This window comes from Acomys minous, assembly GCF_964271855.1.
Source record: "Acomys minous genome assembly, chromosome: 6".
Lineage (NCBI taxonomy): Eukaryota > Metazoa > Chordata > Mammalia > Rodentia > Muridae > Acomys > Acomys minous.
Genome location: NC_140487.1, coordinates 38,539,973 through 38,560,960, shown reverse-complemented (window position 1 = coordinate 38,560,960; position 20,988 = coordinate 38,539,973). Strand labels below are relative to the sequence as shown.

Genomic DNA, 20,988 nt, shown 5'->3' with positions numbered 1-20,988 from the left:
ATATATATATATATATATATATATATATATATATATATATATATATGTATGTATCTACATCTATGTATCTACATCTATCTATTTACCTACCTACATATATATATATTTATCTACACCTATCTATCTACCTATATCTCTGTACCTATATCTATCTATGTATCTATATCTATCTATCCTCTCTCTCTCTCTCTCTCTCTCTCTCTCTCTCTCCCGCCCCCATCACCATCACCACCAATAATATAAGTAAAATGCAAATGTACACACAGACAAAGCAAATATGAAAGATATTAGAAATAGTTAAATCTAGATGCTGAGCATATGGGCAGTCACTGAATCAGTAATTAAAGTCTGCATAACAGTTGGAAGTTCTGTGGCTGCACATAGAACACAGCTGATGGTGCCTTAAGTTTGAAAGATGTTTGTTCTGTGCCAACTAAGAATTTCAATAGTCAGTTTGGGCACGGTGGCACATGCATGTCTGCAATCCAGCACACTTAAGGGTTTGAATTCATCCTGGGTTACAAGGTGAAATCCTGACCCAGAAAAAGAGAGAGAGGGAAGGAGGGAGGGAGGGAGGGAGGGAGAGAGAGAAGGAGGAGAGGAAGGTTGGTTGTTGGTTGGTTGGTCTGGCTTAGCAGCTAAGGGGGGCCAGCTGGTTCTGTTCCTTTATCTGGGTGGTCTCAGCAGACTGGCTTTTTAACCATCATCACTGCATCGCAGCTGCTGCAGCTAAAGGCACTGGTGGCAGTCAAGGACAGGATGTGGAAAGGTGAGCAAAGAGGCGCTTCTCTTGCACCTGACTGCAAACTCTGCAGAAGCCCCAGCCGGCTGAGCTCAGCAGCTATCACATGGCGGATCTGAGCTCCAGGGCAGTCTGAATTACACTCACCTGGGAAGACTGACAGCCACTGAGACTGAATGCCTCTGTTATGCCTGCAGTGTCATGCTGCACATACTGGGGCTTCTGTTACACAGAAAGAGGGGGAAATGGTGGCTACTTGTCAGTTCCTGGCCTGAATTGATGCCCCTTTTCTTTAAAAGGAAATGGTGTTGTTTCATAGACAGTGAAGTGGTGTTAAGTGAAACTAAAACCAAACTCATTGTGCGCAGTGTCCTGTTGATGGCTGCCTGCTGATAACTGGTGCTCAAAAGGAGACTTGGGGTTTTCTAACTGGGTGTGGCGTCTTGAACCTAAGGAAATGGAAACTCACCCTCCACGCAAGCTCCCTTTGTATTTCTTCCGTTGGCAACCCATTTCAGAACACAATGAACTTTTAAAGTCTGTCCTCACTGGGCTAGACACCATAGTCAGAATAGACCTATTTTGCGATAGGTGGGAGCGTGTTCCTTCGCTTACGCAAGAAGCATGTTTCTGGCTGTTACACAAAGCCCTAAACTACATCTGAGGCATTTCTTTAACAAAGAGAAAAAAATGAAAGCTTCAATTACCATTCTAATTTCCTTTCCTCTCCAGCCCAAGCGAGCTTACAACTGAGAACGCATGACGCTTGAACTCTTTTTTAAATTAATCATTTGTGTATGTGTGTGTGTGTGTGTGTGTGTGTGTGAGAGAGAGAGAGAGAGAGACAGAGAGAGAGAGAGAGAGAGAGAGAGAGAGAGAGAGAGAGAGAGAGAGTTCATGTCCACCAAGTGTGTGTGGAGGCTCTTGGAGGCCAGGAGAGGGGGCCAGCTTCTCTGGAACTGGGGTTGCAGGCAATTGTGAGTTGCCTTGTCAGTGTCAGGAATTGAACCTAAGTCCTCTACAAGAGCAAGTGCTCGTCATGGCTGAGCTTTCTCTCCAACCCCGTCTGGGCTCTGTCTATTAACCGTAACAAAAGTCACAACTAAAGTTTTCTAGATCAACCCAACATTTTCTTCTCTTGGCTTTTTTTTTTTTGACAAGAGGTGCAATACACTCATCATACAGATGTTGGGGTGAATTCTCAGACCAGTAATAGGTACATAATCATCAGGGAGGAGGCATGGCTGTGGGCCTTGGGAGGGTGCAGTGGGGACAAGCCCTGTTGAGTACACAGATGGCCTTTGTCTGCTGATCTAGTATGTGAAGTTCACCTGAAGTCTGTCCTGGTCCATAGTCTGTGACATGTGTGCTCCTCTCTGGACACAGCACAGAAAAGCAGTGGCTGACATGACTCCAGGCTGCTCCTGACCTGCAGCCATTTGTTGTCTGAGTTATAGGTAAGAAACCCAGTAAACGTGACGGTGCACGCCTTTAATCCCAGCACTCGGAAGACAGAGTCAGGCGGATTTCTGAGTTCGAGGCCAGCCTGGTCTACAAAGTGAGTACAGGACAGCCAGGGCTACAAACAGAGAAAGCCTGTCTCGAAAAACAAAAACCCCAGACAAACAAAAAGAAACTCAGTAAACGGAGGCTGGTGGCTTGAGTGTCTGATGAGCCAAGCCCAGGAGGCCAGAGTAGAGTTGAAACTCACTAGAAGAGTGTGTGAGAGAGGAGGACACATCACTGCAAGGAGCTGGAGGAAAGTCAGAACAGCCAGGCAGGAGACAAGTGGCAGAGCAGTTAGCTGAGAGCAGACTTGGGTCAGCACAGAACGTAGTTTCTATCATAGTTTGTTGGTTCACTAAATAAATTCTCCTGAAAGTATAGGCCATGTGCCAGAAACTGTCCCAGGTGTTGAGAACTTGGTTGGAAGCTTTCTCCCTTGTGGAGCTTACCCTATAACAGGAAGAGCAAATTACTAATGAGACACAGAATTAAATTACAGAGTAGAGTAGAGTAGGATTAGGTAGTGTATTCGTGACAGATGGCAAGGAGCTACTAAGAAAGGAGATGGGTAAGTGTGTAGGTGCTGCAGTTAGAGCGTCGGGTTGCTAAACTTCTGTAGCTGCATTTGAATCTGTTAAAATGAAAAGTTTGAGACAGATGTGGTGGCACACGTGTTTAATCCCAGCACTCAGGAGGCAGAGGCAGGCAGATCTCTGGGTTCAAGACCAGCCTGGTCTATAGAGTGGATTCCAGGACAGCCAGGGCTACATAGAGAAACTTTGTCTCAGAAAAAGAAAAGGAAAGAGGGGGGTGGGGGGTGGGGGGTGGGGGGGTGACTCAGGACTTTAATCCTAGCAGTTGGGAGGCAGAGGCAGGTGGATCGCTGTGAGTTCGAGGCTAGCCTGGTCTACAAAGTGAGTCCAGGACAGTCAAGGCTATACAGAGAAACCCTGTCTCGAAAACCAAAAAAAAAAAAAGAAAGAAAGAAAGAAAGAAAAGAAAAAAGAAAGAAAGAAAGAGAAGGAAGGAAGGAAGAGAGAAGTGAGAAGGGAGGGAGGGAGGGAGGGGGAGGGAGGGGGGAGGTTGGTTGGTTGATCTAAGGCTGGCAATGTCTCTCAGCAGGATAAAGGTAAAGGCCCTGTAGCCTGACAGCATAAAAGCAGAAGAACAAAACAGACTCCACAGATTGTCCCTGACCTCCACGTGAACTCCGCGGCAAGCTCCCGTTTCAATACGATAAAACAAAAAGCTCAGCTCCTTATCACAGCAGCTCTCAGTAGCCACACTGTGCTGTGCTAGCAGTCATTGAAGCTACATTCCCACCATTCCAGAAAGTTCCATTGGTTGGTACTGGTCTAGAAAATATTCTCGTGCTGGACAGTGGTGTAGCAGCACTTGGGAGGCAGAGGCAGACAGATCTTTGTGAGTTCGAGGCCAGCCTGGTCTACAAAGCGAGTCCAGAACAGTTAGGGCTACATAGAGGGGAAAAAAAAAACTGTCTCAAAAGCAAAAACAAAAAACAAAAAAAGAAAGAAAAAGAAAATATTTTCCTTCCTTCCTTCCATCTTTTCTTCCTTCTTTTTTCCCCCCTCTTTCTTTCTTGGGTCAGGTGTCCTCGTAGTTTAGGCTGGTCTCAAACTGGTAGGCACAAATGATTCTCCTGCCTCAGGCTCTCAGGTATGCAGGACTGTAGACCACTGTGCCCAGCTCCAGCACACGTTTCCGCCTGGGCCGGTGAAGGTGACCCTCTGAGGAGCTGCCTTTTAGGTAAGGAGCTGAAGGACTCATAGCTTGATGGAGTCATGTGCATGGCTAGAAGACTACTCCAGACAGAGGTAGAACCAGTGGAAGAGACAAAGGCGAGGACGGGCTTCCTGTAGCTGGGGAGGCATCAAAGGGAACAGTGTCGTGAGAGACAAGGAAGAGTCAAAAATGGAAACTTTTCTAGGACCCTCTGGATCCTTCTATTCCACCATCTCCTATATTTCTCTCACCTACAGTCTCAGTAGGATATCCTCACATGTATCCCAATTTCCTGGTAAGTGGAGATTTTTGTGGGACGTGCCTTTTGGGCTAGTGCCCACTTATAAGTGAGTATATACTATGTGAGTCTTTCTGCTTCTGAGTTAACTCACTCTTTATGATCATTTCTAGTTCAATTCATTTGTCCACAAATTTTGGGATTTTCTTGTTTTTAATAGCTCAGTAGTATTCCATAGTGTAAATGTACCACAGTTTCTTTATCCATTCTTCAACTGAGGGTCATTTAGGCTGTTTCCAGTTTCTGGCTATTATGAATAAGGCTGCCATGAATATGGTTGAGCATATGTCCTTGTGATAGGTGGATCAGGGCCCAGGTGGGTCTGCTCAAACTGTTGTACTAACTATGGACAATACAATAGTAAACATCAAACCCCTACCCTGATCTACCCAATGGACAGGACATTCTCCACAGTTATGTGGAGAGTGGGGACTGACTTTGACATGAACTCTGGTGCCCCATATTTGACTGCCTCCCCTTGGTGAGGAGGCCTGGTGGCACTCGAAGAAAGAATAAGCAGGCTACCAAGATGAGACTTGATAGCCTCTGACCATATAGTGGGGGAGGAGGTCCCCCTCGGTCAAAGACCTAGGGGAGGGGAATAGGGTGAAAGCAGCAGGGAGGGAGGGATGGGAGGATACAAGTGATGGGATAACAATTTAGTTGTAATCTGAATAAATTAATTTAAAAAAATTTTTTAAATGGAAACTTTTGAGCTGTTGTAAGGACTTCAGGTTTTTCCGAGTAAGATGCAAATGTTGGGGGCTTTGAACCGAGCAGTTCTGTAAGCTGAGTTAGCACCACCCTGGCTGCCGGGATGAAGACAGAACAAAGGTGTGCCTGAGTCAAGGACTTCTATTCTCATCCAAGAGAGACAGGGGCTGCCCCTTCTGTTTGCCTGCGTCTTTCTTCCTGTGGCAGCCCTCCACCTCAGCCGCCTGGGTGCTCACAGAGTGAGCGCCACACCAGCATCTCTCGGCCACAGTTTGCACCTCACACCCTGACCTCTAGCCTCTCCTGTGGCTCCTTCAGACCTTTGCATACTGTCCTCCCAGCCAGAGGGCTAGGACCACCCCAGTCCTGCTCCTAGCCGGCTCCTCTGCGCTCTCTGATCTTGTCCGTGGGTGATGTCAGTTGAAGGCGCCTGTCCTCCCCCTCCAGACTGGGCTGGTGAGGCTACTGGGTTTTTCCATTGTCTTATAGGTCACTTCCTTAGACAGCATAATTCTCTCTCTGCCGTGGAGAAAAGAGTTACAGCTGAACATTTCCCCAGTGTCGTTCAGAACAATGAGAGATGACTACTTTAAGGCAACGGGGAAAACCTCTGGGAGATCCCTAATTTGTATATATCCCGTATGTTTTCTGTCACCTGCGATTTTATTTAGCCTAGGCTACTTTCTGAACATATGTTAATGCAACACTTTACTTTTTCAGAGCTACTGAAAATTTGCTTTGACTATATGTTCATTTTGAATTTAATAATCTTAATGGTTTGGATGTCTTATGTTTTAGGAGCAACTTTGATAAACCTCGTGAGTCCAAGATTTCTGATTTATGTAAGCTGTGCCTTCTCAATACGGGTAAGATAATCATGAAATTTGTGTTCTTACACTGTTAAGAGAACTGCATTAAAGATGTTGGAATGTCCAAAAATAATGGGTGCAAAGTATATGTATTTGTTTAAAACGTTTTAAATGAGCCAGGCGTGGTGACACATGACTTTAATCCCAGCACTCCGGAAGCAGAGACAGGTGGATCTCTTGAGAGTTTGAGGCCAGTTTGGCCTACAGATCCAGTTCCAGGACAGCCAAGGATACGCAAAACAAAAAAGAAAAGGAAAAAGAAAAGAAAAAAATGTTTCAAATGACCAACTGTAGAACGAACAGAGGAAAATGCACAAAACATATGTATAAAGCATAATTAAAAAAAAAAAAAACAACAACTACAAAGTGGATGATGTGGACCCCAGGCAGCTGGGAAGCAATCTTTCAGGGACCATTCTCAGCCACGCTCCTCACCAAGGAGGAGGAGCTGTGGTCTCAGGGCATGTCTGACCTTCCTTGCTGGCTTCTGTGTTTCTTTTTCTTTTTTCATATTGTAGCTCTGGTGTAGACAACCCTTAATGGGGTAGTTGTTTAGCCTTTGAAGCTTATGTGACTGAAACCCTACTGAGTATACTCTGTCTCCTTTAGCTGACTCTCATGTTCATGAAAAAGCAGCCCTGAAACTTTTCACTTAGCTTCTCCCAGATCCACTCCCCGCCCCCAACCTCACATCCTCACTTCTGTGTGTCTTCATTTTCATTATGTTTTCAGTTGGCTACGTTTTGATCTCTATCCTTCCCTCTTCTCCTTCCCTCTTGCTCACTTCCTTGCTTCCTTGCTCTCTTGCTGGCTTCCTCACTTGCTCTCTTGCTTGCTCACTTGCTGGCTTACTCACTTGCTTGCTCACTCACTCGCTTGCTCAATTGCTCATTTGCTTGCTCACTTGCTGGCTTGCTCACTTCCTTGCTTCCTTGCTCTCTTGCTGGCTTCCTCACTTGCTCTCTTGCTTGCTCACTTGCTGGCTTACTCACTTGCTTGCTCACTCACTCGCTTGCTCAATTGCTCATTTGCTTGCTCACTCACTTGCTCAATTGCTCACTTGCTTGCTCACTCGCTTGCTCAATCGCTCACTTGCTGGCTTGCTCACTTGCTTGCTCATTCTCTTGTTTGCTCACTTGCTCACTTGCTTGATCACTTGCTCTCTTGCTCACTTGCTTGATCACTTGCTTGCTCACTTGCCTACCTGCTTGCTTGCCCACTTGCTTACTCACTTGCTCTCTTGCTTGCTGACTTGCTTGCTTGCTCACTTGCTTTCTGTGCTTGAGACAGAGATCAGTGTCTTGTTGTCGTTAGGCAATTGTTCTGCACTGAGCAACAGCTCTAGCCCTCTACCCTTACATTTCTTGCTTTTATTTCAACCATTCTTTTGCTTTATTTGAGGTTCAATTTTTTCACTTTTTTTTAATTTGTGGCAGGGTCTCAGCTCTCTCTATGTAACCCAGGCTGGTCATGAACTCATGACCCTCCTTTAAAAAAAAAATGATTACAGGCATGGGACATCATGTCGGCCCATTTCTAACTTCTAAACACATGTAAATTTGCTTATTAAGTCTAGCCTCTCCTTTGGTTGTTTGTTTGGTTTTTTTTTTTTTTTTTTTTTTTTTTTTTGAGACAAGGTTTCTCTGTGTAACTGCTCTAGCTGTCCTGAAACTCACTCTGAGAACCAGGCTGGCCTCAAACTCACAGAGATCCACCTGCCTCTGCCTCCCAAGTGCGGAGATTAAAGGCATGCACCACCACCACTCAGCTTAGCCTCTCCATTCTAATAGAAACATGGAGGATCACAAACTTCTCTAATCATTCATGTGACAAGTTTTACTATAATTTGTTAGAATATTTTATTTTTTCACGATTATTGGTTTGACCTACGGACTTGACCATAGGCTAATTTATAAGCCTATGAGAGTTTCTCTGGCTTCTGTGGTGTGGTTTTTATCTTAATTGTTTTAAGGTCAGGGAACATCACAGTAGCCCCACCCACCCCACCCCATAATATGCTAATTTCACGAGATGCTGCACATGCTGTAGATGGCCTGTATTCTGAATTTGTCACAGTGTTCACGATGTGACTTTTAAGTTGACCACACACAGATGTACACAATCACACATTTAACTAATAATTTTCTTATTCTATCAATTACAAGGAGGAAAATGGAGACATAAAAACAGCCCCAGTGCTTGTCATTTCTCACTTTAATTTGGTACACCCTTGTTCATAAATACAAGGAGAACTGGAATTTGGATAGCTTTCTAATGAGCCAAACCTTCATCAGTATAATGTGATTCCCTTTGTTTCCAGTAAAGCTCTTAACACTGGGGCAGGCTTTGTCTGATGCCAATTTACTGACATCAGGCACTAAACTTAGTGGGTTCCTCTGGGATCACGTTTACACGCTACATCATTATTCAGCCTTTTACTTCTGTGTTTTCTTATGCTTTTATAAATATTTGTCTTTATACAGAATATAATTATACTTTAAAGTCCAACCCATCAATCTCAGCCTTTAGCTGTGATAGTTCACTTTTGCCGATTGGTAGCTGATGGTCTTGGTAAGGCTGCTAAGGAATGCCGCGTTTTCTTTCTACCTGGCTTAGTGTGACTCTCTTCTTCTCCTCTCTTCTCATCTTCACCATGCTTCTTCATGAGTGGCTTCTTCAGACAGATCCACAGTTAACTGGCTTTTTAAGGCCTATCCAGTCTCCCACCTGTCCATCCCCCTGCCTCTGTCTCCTAAGAGCTAGGATTACAGCAGGTGTGTGTCACCACGTCCAGCTGAATGTTTAGGTTTAGTGTGCATTGTTCTCCTGTCACCTCTAAGAATTTTATTTGTGTTTTTTAAATATTTTTGACTCCCTGCTCAGCTTGCCAAGCTTGACATTGCTTTTGATAGAATAACTATATATGTATTTTCAAGATTTATTTACTATGTATACAATGTTCTGCCTTCACTCCAGAAGAGGGCACCAGATCTCATTACAGATGCTTGGGAGCCACTGTGTGGGTGCTGGGAATTGAACTCAGGACCTCTGGAAGAGGAGCCAGTGCTCTTAACCCCTGAGCCCTCTCTCCAGCCCGAATAACCATTATTTTACAACCCTTGACTGATAACCTAGATTTGTGCGGTCTTGTTAGGTCTGCCTTTGCTGCTGCTTAGTGTAGATTTCATCTGTGGTGCTTTCCTTGCCTTCTGTGCCTGGTTGTCTTTGACCGTGTGCCAGATGTCCTGTTTAAAAATGATTGCAAGACTGCAATAATGGCTTTTCCGTTAGAAAGGGTGGTAATTTCCTCCTCTCGAACAATTACGTGGCGGGTGCTGGGTGTTTGTCTCTGATTCAGGCTGCAGTTGCTGATGGGGATGGTAACGCTGGTGATGCTGATTCCTGCAGGTCTAAGGACAGAGGTTCCCTGGCCCGTGCAGATAAGGGACCGCTGAACTGTGAGCCCACCTAAGGGTCACTTTCTTTTCATTCACCCTTTGTGTCCTGCGGGTGTGCTTCCCAGCATTCTGAGCTCGGTAGAAAGTGTTTCTTTGGGCTGATAGTGTGAGGCAAACAGAGCTTCAGGGCTGCTTCACCTATTGCTTTTGACCAGCAGAGGTTCTCAGGGGTCCTGGTGGTGGTTGTTTCATGTTCTTCTACATGTTTGATAATTTCTCATTAGCTTATTTGTCCTTTCACACATTTGACTTTTTAAAAGTATTTAAGGTCATAAACACATTGCATAAGATAAAGTCATAGTCACTGTCCATAAAAGTAAGCTTCTGACATCCTGTTTTTAAAGTTGGAGTGCCCTTTGTGGCACCTGCATCTTCGAGGAGTTAATCTCCCTCTACCTGTCTCAGTGATTAAAGCTTTGCCTTTTCTGCCTTACAGGGAGATGGGATGTGGCACTTTGCTGTGTCTGTGTTCTTGACAGAGCTGTAAGGACATAATCTCCTAACGGCAGTGTTTGGCTTAGTGGTGGCTGGCTCTGTATTGATATTTGGGGTTTTAATTGGTGAATGGATCGAAAGGAAACCAAGAAATAAAGGAAATGCTTTTCTCTGGGATGTAGATGACATGTGGCTGGTTATGGCCTCAGTCATGAAATAAAGTCACAAAACTGTGCACCACAGCAGTGGAGCTTAACCGAGAAATGCCATGGAAAGAGTGGTTCCGCTCTGGGGTGCATTCTCGATTTCTACATTTGGAACACATCAGTGTGAGTTGGTTACTAACGCTCAGTGCCATGGACCAAGCTCAGCTCCATGAATGCTGGACCAGTTACCTAGCCGTGTGCCTGAGCCCTGGAACAGATTTTGTTTGTTTATTTGGTTGGTTGGTTGGTTGGTTGGTTGGTTGGTCGGTTGGTTAGTTGGTTGGTTGGCTGGTTGGCTAGTTGGTTGGTTGGCTGGTTGGCTGGCTGGTTTTTTGAGACAGGGTTTCTCTGTGTATGTAGGCCTGGTTATCCTGGACTCATTCTGTAGATCAGCTAACCTCAAACTCTGCCTGCCTCTCCCTCTCAAGTGCTGGGATCAAAGGTGTGCACCACCACCTTTTTTAGGGTTTTAGATTCTTAGCAAGTACAAGTTTTCAGCACTGAATTATCAAAAAGCATGTTTTCTCTTAATATTCTGGCGTTACCTAGGCAAGCTCTACATGTGTTTATTTTTAGTCAAGACAGTTTCCATATGTAAAAGATATATCCTGTATGAGATATATCACCTCAGTACTTGGAGACTTACTTGCTCAAGTCTCGGTTTGGCCTTTAGTGCTAATATCTTCATAAAGTCTCCCTTGCCCAGGGAAACACAGGCCTTCCTAAGGTGCCCTGTTCTTTTGGTGACTAGTCAACGTGACTACTCTTTATCACACCCAGTAGACTTGGAAGGTCGACTGCTTTAAAACATGGAGTATTGCTCCTTAGGCCCAGGTAGCATGCCTCGGTTAGAGTAAATCCAGGAAAGTCAGATGTAGCCTTAGATTTTCACATCCCTAAATTAACTGGAACCTGGGTAGGTTGTTTGTTTGTTTGTTTGTTTTTTGTATTTATATTTTTGTCATCTTTCTTACCAAGCATGTTTTTCTTCCCTTGCAAAGTTCAGCTCTGGTTTTGCTTGCTCAGTTTTGGTTTTTTGTTTGTTTGTTTGGTTGGTTGGTTGATTGGTTTTCGGGGTTTTTGTTTGGTTGATTTTGGGGGAGTTCTGGGGGATGGGGTTGTGGCATGGGCCTTACAGCTCACGGAGCTTGGCTTTTGGATCCTTCCTGAGCCTGGGACAGCTGATGGGAACGATGAGCCTGGTGGGCACCAGCACCTGGTCAAACATAACAGCTCAGAAGCAGGTGATGAAGTAGCTGTGACCCGCCTCCCAAAGCCAACAGCAAATACCTGGCCCTGGGCGGTTCCATTCGCAGCCTCGCCCTTCATTCAGAAGGCCTCTGTCACTGCCTGCTGTGTGGTCCTGATGCTGGTGCTCTCCTACAGGAGGAGGATGGAGCGAATCTGGCATGGCTGGCTCACCGTGAGTGCCTCCCCTCTCACAACTGCACCATGAGAGTGCACACTATCAACGCACCCATGTGTATGTTGGGAGATGCCCTCTACCTAGCTGCCTTGCAGTACCCTGTCGTGAGTGGCCTCCAGGCCCCTAATTTCTGAATTGGAGCCCAAATCTCACAGGAAATGAGGCAACAGAATTGTCTGCAAGGTACAAATTACTATTATATCTGGTCTGATGGTGTGAGAAGAAGAAAATACATTTGACTTAGACTTACCACAGAGCCTTTTCCTCTCAAAGGTCACTGGGTTTGTTTATATGTTCCTCGAGCTGTCAGATAAATAACTGCACTCTACCCTGGGCCGGAAGGTCTGTTCTTGGCCTCCCTCCGACCTCGTCTTCCCTCCTGCTGGTAAGTGGCCTGCTATATGCAGTGGTGATTACCCTAGCAGCTGTGGCAAACCTGACTGGCACTGCACTGGTGAGCAGTGCCACCCTCACCAGTCCTCAGATGGTCAGAGAAGTAGAGGTGGCAAGCCACTCAGGGTCCAAGAAAGGCCATAGCATAGCCCGTAGAAGAAAGGAATTTGGAGCCAACCAGGTGTGGGATTGAATCCAGCTGAAACCTGCTGTCTCTTTTACCAGCTACATGTCCTGGAGCAAGTGGCTTAACCTCTGACCTCCACTTTCCTCATCTGTAGCATGAGACAACACACAGATGCTCGCTCTTACACACACACACACACACACACACACACACACACACACACACATACACACATTCATTCACTCTGAGTTCCCTTTGGGGGAAGAAGGATTCCATGAAATCCAGATTTTTGTAAGTGCTGAGCACAAATATGCACAGAAGGAATGCCCAGGAAATGCCCGCCATCGTTATCACCTGATGCACACGTAGACGGTGCGGGACGGAAGCTTTTTATTCACAGACATTGCGGGGCCAGGTTAGACCTACCCAATAAATGAACGAGCGATCTCTAACTTCCTGCCAGTGACAACCTCCCCCTCTCCTCCAGTGTGACAATTGATTACTGCTGATAGTGGAGGAGAAATCGGTTTTCTAGTGCAGGGGTGATGCAGGAGGGCCTGGCAGATTGCCCCTGTCTCCCATTTACAACGCATGCACGGCCCCCATTTGCAGTGTGTGCTAATTGCTCACTTGCAGCTGCCCATCGCAGGCCACCCTATACTTGAGCAGCTGTGGTGCCTGAGTGTTGATGGCCGAGATAAAGGAAGCAGCTAAGGAGTCTAAAACACACGCCTTGCAGAGCAGAAGCCCTTATTGTCGTGTTTTCTCTCTAAATTGCTCTTCTTTGGAGCTACTGCAGCTTCAATAACATCACCTAGAATAAGAGATAAAAAGCTGGGTGAGGCTTCAGTGTGTCCCTCTCTTTCGGGTCAAGAAAATCTTCCTGTTCTGCGTTCATTTCTTTTAAAGGACTTCAAAGTAATTTTTGGCTCCTGATTATTACAGGTTTGAACATGAACTTGTGGCTCTCTTCTTCAATGGTGGAAGAATCCGTAAGCTTTGGAGTCAGATGGCCTGGATTTGGGGTCTTGGCTCCATCATGTTCTGCAATCCGGAGAAAGCAGTTTCCCCTCTGTGTGCCTCAGTTTTGTAGCTTGTAAAATGGACGTACCATTGCCTTCTTAGAATTGGGAGGGCTAACTGAGAAGAGTATAGGTATAAGGTTCAGGACCGTATGCCTGGCACAAAGTAAGAATTCAGCTCCTTCTCTTCTTTCCCCCGCTGCCTTCCTTCCCACACCAGCCTGCTGGCTATTAATCAGTGGCCATTACTGTTATTGGCATTGTCAAGATGGTGGGTAACCCCGTCTCTCTCGGTTTACTATGGCTGGTCTTGCAGTTGTCTTCCAAGCTGAAAAGTCCACTGCTAATCTGCAGACAAACCTGCTTTCCCTATCATTGACCCTGGGGTGGCTGTCAAGTCCAGAGAACACATGGTGTCAAGCTCACCAGGAGGAAGGCGGCCTCCACCCACCGAGACTCAGTGTTTCCCCTCCCCCTTGCAGGGATGATGAACACAGCAGTGAGGCAGCTGGACCAGGCCATCAGTATATTTGCTCCCCTGTCCGTGGGCCAGGTGATGACCTGGGCATCTCATGTGATTCGCTGTGGTTTCATTCTTGGATGGAACTTGGTTTCACTTCTCTCGGAGTTTCTATTTCTGTCCAAGGTTTATCAACTAGTTCCCCAGTTGGCTGTCAAACGCCGGCAGCACACAGCAGGGCGCTTCCTAGAGAGGCTACAAGAGGCTGCCCAGCCGAGGCAATGCGAACTCAGAAAGAGCTCTCGTTCTTTCCTTTCTCCCTATGTTCACGTTTCGTTTATTCTTCCCAGACCGTGTGTCTAACCACATCCTCCTATTTTGTCTGCAAGTGTGCCTAAAAACAGTGACAACAGTCATGAAGTTCATATGGCCTGACCACATTTGTGGGGGCAGGCAGGGTTACTTTGTAAGGTTAAATGGATTATGCATAACTTCAGCGATTCTATTCAGAGAAGGCCCGGTGCAACTAGCACCCCCATTGGACTGCAGGATGCAACCTGCAAGCCTTTTCCACCATCCAGGAAGACAAATAGCTCCTTCCCAACTTGCTTGGGAACTCCTGTCGCCAAAGCCCCCAAACTTAAGAGAGGAAAATGTGTCAAGGAGTACGGACTACCCTTTGATCAAGATAATACAGCACATTCCTGCAACGTTTGCTTAAAATCAGAAATTTCAGCGCTGGGCAGTGGTGGCGCACGCCTTTAATCCCACCACTCAAGAGGAAGAGGCAGGTGGATCTCTGTGAGTTCGAAGCCAGCCTGGTCTACAAAGCGAGTCCAGGACAGTCAAGGCTACACAGAGAAACCCTGTCTCAAGAAACCAAAAACAAACAAACAAACAAACAAAAGTTAGAAATTCCCTAAGGATGTGGGGACAGTAGACATGGCCTCACTGTCCTCAACTAAGAGTCCTCTTCACCTTTTGCCAGTGCCACACTCATCTGCCTAGCTGACTCCATTTCTCTTTATGAGCTTATGACTAGTCCTCATTTTTCTCAAGTCATTTTTATAGCTAAAGACCACTAGGTCCGTTTTATGAGGAAAATGCATGTGTTTGAGAGGTAAACAGCTAGAGGTGCATATTTAGATGATGAGTGGGCAGACAGATACATAATTGGTACAATAATAAATGGGGTGCGCCCCTCTCACCTTCCACGTGTTGCCTATGTGAGCTTTCAAGGTTCCCTTATTTCATACTCTTCACCTCTCTGCAAAGTGAGAGCAAATTACAGCACCAATTTCATCAGGACACTGTGGGAATTAAGAAGCAGTCTATGCGAAGCCTGCGTTTATCCCTGAGATATAGTAAGCCTGAAGCCAATGCTGTCTCTGTTTCCATGGTGGTTGTTTTATTATCATCTTTGTTTCTAGTTGTCTGGCAGTTAAGTCCATTTGTATAATGAAAAGCTGCCCCCTCTTATCCTCCGATTTGTTCCCCCTGCCTCTCTCCTTCCTTCAGAGCCCTACTTGGCTCCTCTAGACTTGGCTGGACTTGGCTTCATCGTGTCGAGTACCTCTAACATAGCCGCATGTTTCTAGTCCACCTCCACAAGTATCTACCAGGTGAGTACCCATGACGGTTCCAGGAGCTCATCCTCACATTTTGAGCGTGTGGCATTTTCTCTTCCTGCTCCCCGAACCAGCTCTTCACTCTCCATGCCTTCTTATTTCCTTTCTCTGTGCCTTACCCTCGTTCACTCCTGAGCACATTTTTGAGACGTGACCCCAGGGCGAAAAGTGATCTAAGAAGCAGGGTGAAGAAAGAGAGATGGGACAGGAAAGGGCAGGGAGAAAAGCCGGTGAAAGGAGTGGCGTGGCTATAGAGAGAACTGGGCCCCTCAGAGACTGTGGGGTGTACCTCAGCCTGCCCTGCTAAAGGCGGGGACGACGGGCATGTTCATCCAATAACTGCTGCCACTCAGTGGTGAGATTTGTTGCCTACCGTGCTTACAGAACACCACTCACATTCCAGCACCTGCAGCAAGTCCCAGGTGCCTGAGGCAGGGAAGCGAGGGGCGTGCACAGGAACTGTCCAACATGGAGGCAGAGGAGACTGCGGTGGACAGTTGAGGGGTACGGCCGTGTGTTGAGTTGAAGCTTATCTGGATTTTATCTTAGGTGAAACTGAGTTTTGGGGAACTATGCCTAGATTCACCAAGAAATCCAGAACACTGGCAAAACCGAAGGACCACAGTTCATGTAGCCGTGAAGTACAACGGGCCACAGCCAAAGGCCTTCTCCATTGCCTGCCTGACACACGTAGGCTGCTCCACACATGCCAGGGGGGAAGGGAAACATACCTCTGACAGACTCTTCCTGGCTGACTTGGGTTTGGCTTTCCTCTGCGTGACAGTTCTGGGGTTTGACTGCATTCCCAGAGGCTATGCCTACACCCAGGGCGTCGGGAGCTCCCTGCTCAGCATCCTCACAGCCCTTTTAGCTGTGTCTGACCTAACGGGAAACAATCCTCTCTACCCGGCTCTGGAAGCATTATGGCTTGGTCACCACAGGAGTCATTTCCAGTTGGCTCCACATGGGCAGCCTAACACACTGTGTGTTCTCTGTCTTTGCTCCGGGAAGTCCTCTTGAGATGGCTACCTTCTTCCTCCCATTAAGCAAGAACGCCTCTTCAAACCATGACTGGCTAAAAGATAACCAGGTACGTGTTTATACCTTTAAGAGAAACCTAAACCAAGCCATCTTCCCAGACCGCTGTCCTGCCCACTGGACCAATAGCACAGTCCTGATAGATGGCCAGCAGGGCCCTGAACAGCCTGAGTCTTACATCGCCATCATCTTGCTCTTCTCGGATGTGATACCGGCGAGAATTGATGAGCCGCGGGTCACATGGTGTGGGGTTCTAGAGCCTGTGGTGTTGAGAAGTAACCTTAGACGTGTTGGCCTCCCCGCTAAGCCACTGTATATATTTTCAGCATCGTTCATCAAAAACTTGTTATATGTCAAGAACTTTCTGGGAGGGGGGCGGGGGTGAGGATAAAAGAGTTGACTTGATGATGAGACAAAAGCCTTAGTCCCGTGGTGTGATAGCCTGAGTGGGAGGCAGTAAGTAAATCATTACAAATTGGGCAGCCAAGAGGATCAAATAGAGGACGGGTGGCCTGAGAGCACACAGGGAGGATACCAGGTCTGGTCTTGGGGGGCCCAGGAAAGCCCTTCCTCTAGGGAGGCACGACCAGAGATCTCCAAAGGGCATGTCATGGAGAGAGATGGCCGCTCCAGGATGTAGGCAGTGTGGCAAAGACAGGTTTGAAAAGCAAAAGCTTGAAGGTTTGGGGGAAGTGGGAATGCCACGGTCGTTTCCTGGAAGTCAGGCAGGTGCAGGCTGCAAGGAGTATCTAGCTACAGGATGGCCATGTCTCCACGGAAGGTGAAGGTGAGGTGGAAGGAGAGACGGTAGCTTCACGGGGGACTCCTTCTGCCAGAGATGGAGTCGGGGTGGCCAGCCGTGGTCTCGGACCTTCTTCTCCTCCTACACGGTTGTTATCTGCACTTTGCCTTCCCACCATGCCGTTCTTTCCTGGCGGTAAGAACACACCTGTTTTCGTTGGGGTGTTTAGTAAAATGAAAATAACTAAATGTTGGTCCTCTAGTGCCTGACCACCCTAAAATGTCCCTGTAAATCGATGGTGCCGGTGACAGAAACCAATTAGCAGCACCCTGGCTCTCGTAGTTAGACCGACAGATTCCTAGCCAGGAAGAGTCCGGGCAGGGATCCTGTGAGTGGCTTTCCAACCAGGCAGCACCATTTCTTTGGCAAATTAAAGATCATCACATTCAAAGTCCAGGTCAGGCCCTGTCAGGCCAGAAAATAGAGGACTAGGAAGTATAGTAGTACCGGGAAGATGTGAATCAAAGACAGACCTCCCTGGGTACCAAATTTTCAGGGATGTAACTAAAGGGAAGTCTCTGCCTTTTTGGCTCTCAGAGCATCACCTTCTCATCTCCGGGCCTTGGGGGGATAGGACAAGGGGTTGGGATGTTTCTTTCTGGTTTCTGTCTTGGATTTCTGCTAAATCTCGCTCTCACGCCTTGCTCACATTGATTTTTTTTTTTTATAAAACTCAGGACCCCCTGCCTAGCAAGGCCCTCCACATCAATCATTAGTCTGGAAGATGCCCCCATGGATGTAAAAGCCACTCTGATGGAGGCAGCTCCTCAGCTGAGACTCCCCTCTTCTTCCCAGATGACTCCAACTTATGTCAAGTTGACAAAAAACCCCAACCAGTACAAATGGCTTCCCGTTTTAAAGTCTAAGAATTGTAACTCTTTACGCCCTTAATTTAGAACCGCTTCTCGGTGTATAATTAGCTCACACTTCACATTGTGCCGCTGCAGCGTCTTCAAATCCGTTCTGTCTTTGTGAGCACTTCTTGCAGAGGGCCAGGGCAGGAGAATCGAGCTCTGGGCCCCAGTCCAGCACTGGCTGATGTCCCTGACCAGCAAGTTTAGAGGGATCTAGAGGACACATGGTACAGTAAGGACAGCCCAAAGGGATGGGGGAAGAGCATCATGGCCTGTGATGGGTGCCATAGCAACACAGCTAGGGCAGCCCAGCCTGGGAACAGCTGCATGAGTTAGGGTCTGCAGCAGGAGACAAAGGAAAGCCGAGAATATTATTTTCGTGTAATTTTTGAGTCCAGAGCTGGGTCCAGTAGTTGGGATAAACGCAAATAGGAGGCCAGAAGGCAGCTGTCTGGGAAACCAACCAGGCTAGAAGAAGCTGGAATGCTGGTCGCCAAAGGGGGTGGTGCCAGAACCCCAGACGCGCGCGCGCGGTGACCACTCAGCGACAGCATCCTCTTCAGCACCGCTGGTGCCTCTGCCCCTGTTTGATGACTGAACGTCAGGTTCTTAGGCTGCTTCTGAGGCAGATTAAAATGTAATCTCCTTATGGGGTTGAAGTGAGGGAAGAGAGAAGCCTGCCCCCCTTCTTCCATCTTGGGGGTGAGTGGGAAACACTGCTCTCTCCTGTACAGGCAATGAGCTGGGGACATAGAGGAACACGTGCCAAGCGGCCTCACAGTGCGTCTGAAGGAGCTAGTTATGAAGGGAAAGCAAAAGGAAACATGTATAAAAGCCATTTTATTCTTTGAAAAATAACTGCAGGATAGGCTTTGCAGCATGGGAGATATAGGTATAGGAATATATGTGAAGGTGGGGTCCTCGTGCCTCAGGGCTGTTAACTTTAGTGCCTAAGAGGCTGAGGCAGGACTGGGTTTGAGTCCCTCCTAGGTAGAGTGAGACCCTGCCTGTAAACAGCACCACCGCTAATAACAACCCCTCAGATTCCGACAGTACTTAGCAAGCACAGAAGGCAGGCAGTGTGACACACTGTGATTTCAGGGAAGCCTCCAGCAGAGACCGTTTGAAGGATCTTGGTCTCACAGACAAGGAAGCCAGCGTAACAGAAGGAGGCTGCGTTTATGGGATGCAATGCTGGCTCACACCAAAGCCATGCTCTGACTGAGGCTCTTTGACAGACCTTGTTTACTCTCCCACTACGTGGCTGCCCTCTAGGCCTCTGGTCCTTTGACCTCCCTGTGACCGCAGCTTTTCCGGGAGAACATTCCAGAAGCGGGGAGAAGGGCTGTGAATGGTGTGCAGTACTCTCTGAACTACCTCATGCACCTCATCCACTTCCTTTTGGTCACACCGGCCCTGAGGCCGCAGCCGTTTGGCGTGTTGGTTTTATTCTTTGTGACCACTGGGCACATGCGTGTTTCTTTTATGCAAGAAAGACTAAGAAGGCAGGCAACGGCGAGAGGCATGGGGCGCCCCGCGCCGGAGCGGTAGGCAGCATTTCTCAGCAGCACTCAGGGCAGCCTTAGACCCGTCACCCACTGCTTGCTTCCGGCTGTTTTGTGTATGTCTTGTGCCTTTGCTACAGCTGAGAGCAAATGTGCCCCTGTCTGCCGGTGACATCACCTGCTTCTGGGTCTCTTTCCTGGTACTATCCTGAGGGTCCAGGGGGACAACTTGAAGGATACCATTAGCTAAAGTTAGAAAGATCTTCTTTTCAATTCCTTCAGGGACTGGTTTTAATTTTGCCAATATAAGGGCTCACTGTCAGGACTGAGGCTGTAGCTCAGGTGGCAGAGGTCATGCCTAACGTACATGGAACCCTGGCTTCAGTCCCCAGCACCACTTCAAAAGATGGGTGTGGCAGAGTGTGGTGGCGCACACGGTTTATAATCCCTGCACTCAGGAGGCAGAGGCAGGTGGATCTCTGAGTTCAAGGCCAACCTGGTCTACATGGTGACTTCCAGGATAGCCAGGGTGCACCGTTGGGCGTGGTGGCGTATGCCTATAATCCCAGTACTATTCTCAGGGAATAGTACTCAGGTAGAAGGATCAGCAGTTCAAGGTCAACCTCAGGACCAGGCTACTTAAGATCCTGCCTTAGTAGCGGGAAAGGAACTTGGCGTTTTTATATTTTATTATTCTCTGGGAGCTAAAATCAATCAGAATATTCTGGCCCATGGTCCATCCAGAGATGTTGGTCTGGGTTACTTGGGTAGGAGTTTGTTGTTCCTCTGTTGACACTTGTTGGTGAAGTGTCCCGCATGAAGCTATTTGCTGGAGATGAAAACAATCTTTGCTTGGCTTTCAAACCTTGGCCAGGCCAGAGACATGGGCAAGTGTCATTTCAGCAGTCAAGCTAAGACCAGATCCTAGTAAGAACCTGTGTCATTTGCAGTGTGCACATGGGGAATTTCTAGTCAACACTGGTGCTAGCTTTTTGAGGAAACTAAAAGAAAACCCATATGTCTTTAGGCTTAAAATAGTGATTAACTACATCTGTTTAAATAAGTGTTATGCTAGCTAAGGTCATCCGGAAGTGAAAATAATAAGGCAATAAAGCCCCCTAAGGATCAGACTTTAGGGAACCTGTCTGGGTGCCACGAATGGCCTGTAACATTAGTACATAAGCAGGTGGGTGCCAGCCCCAGCCCACTGACTGGGTTCTCTCTGTCCACAGGTGATAAGGAGTCAGTGAGGGAGGAGTCAGGCACGGGAATGTTGCAGCCCTGACTGACCAGCCATCACTGTTTATACAGGTTTCACAGAACAAAGACAGACTAATAATTATCCAGGAAGTATGGGTTATATCATTATCTATATTATATTATATTATATTATATTATATTATATTATATTATATTATATCATTTGTGTCTCTGGACATGTGTTTGGTTTTTCAAAGCAAGCCTGGGGTTACAAGTTCAGTCACAGAAAGTGCAAATACAGTCTTGCCAGGCCACTGAGAAAGAGGATACAGACCAGATGAGACTTGATAGGCTGAGGTCAGATGTTAGGGGAGGAGGGCTCCCTTTTCTGAGGACTGGGGGATGTGGGGGGATGAGGGAGGGAGGGTGGAGCCAGTAGGTAATTGGTGGCTGGGGGGGGTAGGGGGAGGGGGACTGGGATACAGTCGGGATGTAAAGTGAACAAATAAATAAAAAAAAATCAAAGTAAATAATTTTTAAAAAGAAAGTGTAAATAGAACAG

At 47.1% G+C, this 20,988-nt stretch overlaps 1 protein-coding gene across 1 annotated transcript; it reads left to right on the top strand.

Moving 5' to 3' along the window:
* Window positions 1-11,164: 11,164 nt before the first annotated feature.
* On the top strand, window positions 11,165-19,272 carry LOC311599624 (solute carrier family 40 member 1-like; the record flags this gene model as incomplete). Its single annotated transcript, XM_084785654.1, is given in 6 exon segments — window positions 11,165-11,215; window positions 11,358-11,394; window positions 13,422-13,492; window positions 15,577-15,918; window positions 15,920-16,300; window positions 19,030-19,272. Coding segments are annotated over 6 exon segments (1,125 nt in total).
* Between the last annotated feature and the right edge of the window lie 1,716 nt (window positions 19,273-20,988).